The 1,432-nt window shown below is 36.1% G+C and overlaps 1 protein-coding gene across 1 annotated transcript in view; it reads right to left on the minus strand.

Annotated features, from left to right (window-relative positions):
* LRP2BP (LRP2 binding protein) overlaps window positions 1-1,432 on the minus strand; it is a 45,107-nt gene that overhangs the window by 32,184 nt on the left and 11,491 nt on the right. The window contains exon 3 of the mRNA XM_006834438.1: window positions 932-1,045. Within this exon, the coding sequence (XP_006834501.1) occupies window positions 932-1,045 (114 nt within the window). The remainder of the gene's footprint in view (window positions 1-931; window positions 1,046-1,432) is intronic.

The raw sequence follows: 1,432 nt of genomic DNA on the forward strand, positions 1-1,432 counted from the left end.
AAAAAAAAAACCACAAAACAAAACAAATTCACTGCCATCAAACTGATTCCAACTCAAAGCGACTCTAATACTGCAGAGTTGAACTGCTCTTTAGGGTTTCTGAGACTGTAAATCTTGTGGGAGCAACAGTCTCATCTTTCTCCTGCAAAACAGCTGGTGTGTCTGAACAGCAACCTTTTGGTTAGAAGTCCAGGGCTTAACCCACAGTGCCAACAGGCCTCTTTTAAGTGCTACAGATACCTTTATTATTTATACAGTATAAAAATGCCATTTTGTCTGAGGTCACTAGATTTGAAGAAAATTTCCATAATGTTTTAGGAAATATTTTAACATGTCAAGTATTCTGTTAATTATGAGAATTATACATTTGAACTTCCTTTTTACCAACTAGTCCCTCAGTGAACTGAACTCTCAATGATAGAAGTGTCTTCTGGAAGGTACAGATTTTCTCCTAAAAAGGCATCCGGTTCCAAGAAGTTTCTACTGCACCTTATTCATTCTACATACTTAACATGCCACATGAGTGAAAATGTAATGACCAATTCAATATAGAACAACCCTAGATCATGTTAATATGAAGCAGTAAATTATTAGAAAGGTTAAATATCTCTAGCATTTGGAGCATCATTAAAGATAAGCTTACCAAAAGTACTTTTAATAAAGAAGGCTTATTCTTTTTAATAGCAGAACCCAGTTACTTAAGAACTCTGGAAGGTTCTAATAGCAATCCTATATAGGGTTTCTAAGGAGTGGTTGGTGGGTTTGAGCCACTGACTTTGTGGTTAGCAATCCAGTGCTTATCCGAAAGCGCTACACCAGGGCTCCAAAATATCAGGGTAGAGACATATTATTAAAATATAAATACTTTTAAAGGTATCAAATACTCTATTCTGTATGAAATCTTAAACATTGTGAAAAATAAATCACTTACAGCATTTACAGGTGTCCCCAGCCCATCATAATACATTACTCCTAGCTGGTAAATTGCTTGATGATCCTGCTCCTTGATTTCTTCAAACTGTTCTATTGCTTCTTCATACCATCCCTATAAAACCCCAGAAAAAGAAATTATTTTATTATGATTTTAAACTAATCCAAGGAAATATTTAATTCCCATCTAAGAGAGATTGGTAGTCTAAGATAAAACAAAACATGAAATTAAATTTATGGAATAAGTCAACAATCAACAAAGTAGAACATAAAGTAACACTATATACGGCAACTGAAGGAAATGGCTAAGAGGAATCTGATAAGACTCTTAAGCTTTCTTCCCTCGTACTCTTGTTGTTGCTTAGTGCCAACCCATAGCAACCCTGTATAGGGTTCCAACCCATAGCGACCCTGTATAGGGTTTCCTAGGAGCAGCTGGTGAGCTTGAACTGCTGACCTTGTAGTTCAAAGGGCTTTGCAGTCTGGTGCATTAACCCACAGT

The sequence above is a fragment of the Chrysochloris asiatica genome, unplaced genomic scaffold (genome assembly GCF_000296735.1).
Source record: "Chrysochloris asiatica unplaced genomic scaffold, ChrAsi1.0 scaffold00011, whole genome shotgun sequence".
NCBI lineage: Eukaryota > Metazoa > Chordata > Mammalia > Afrosoricida > Chrysochloridae > Chrysochloris > Chrysochloris asiatica.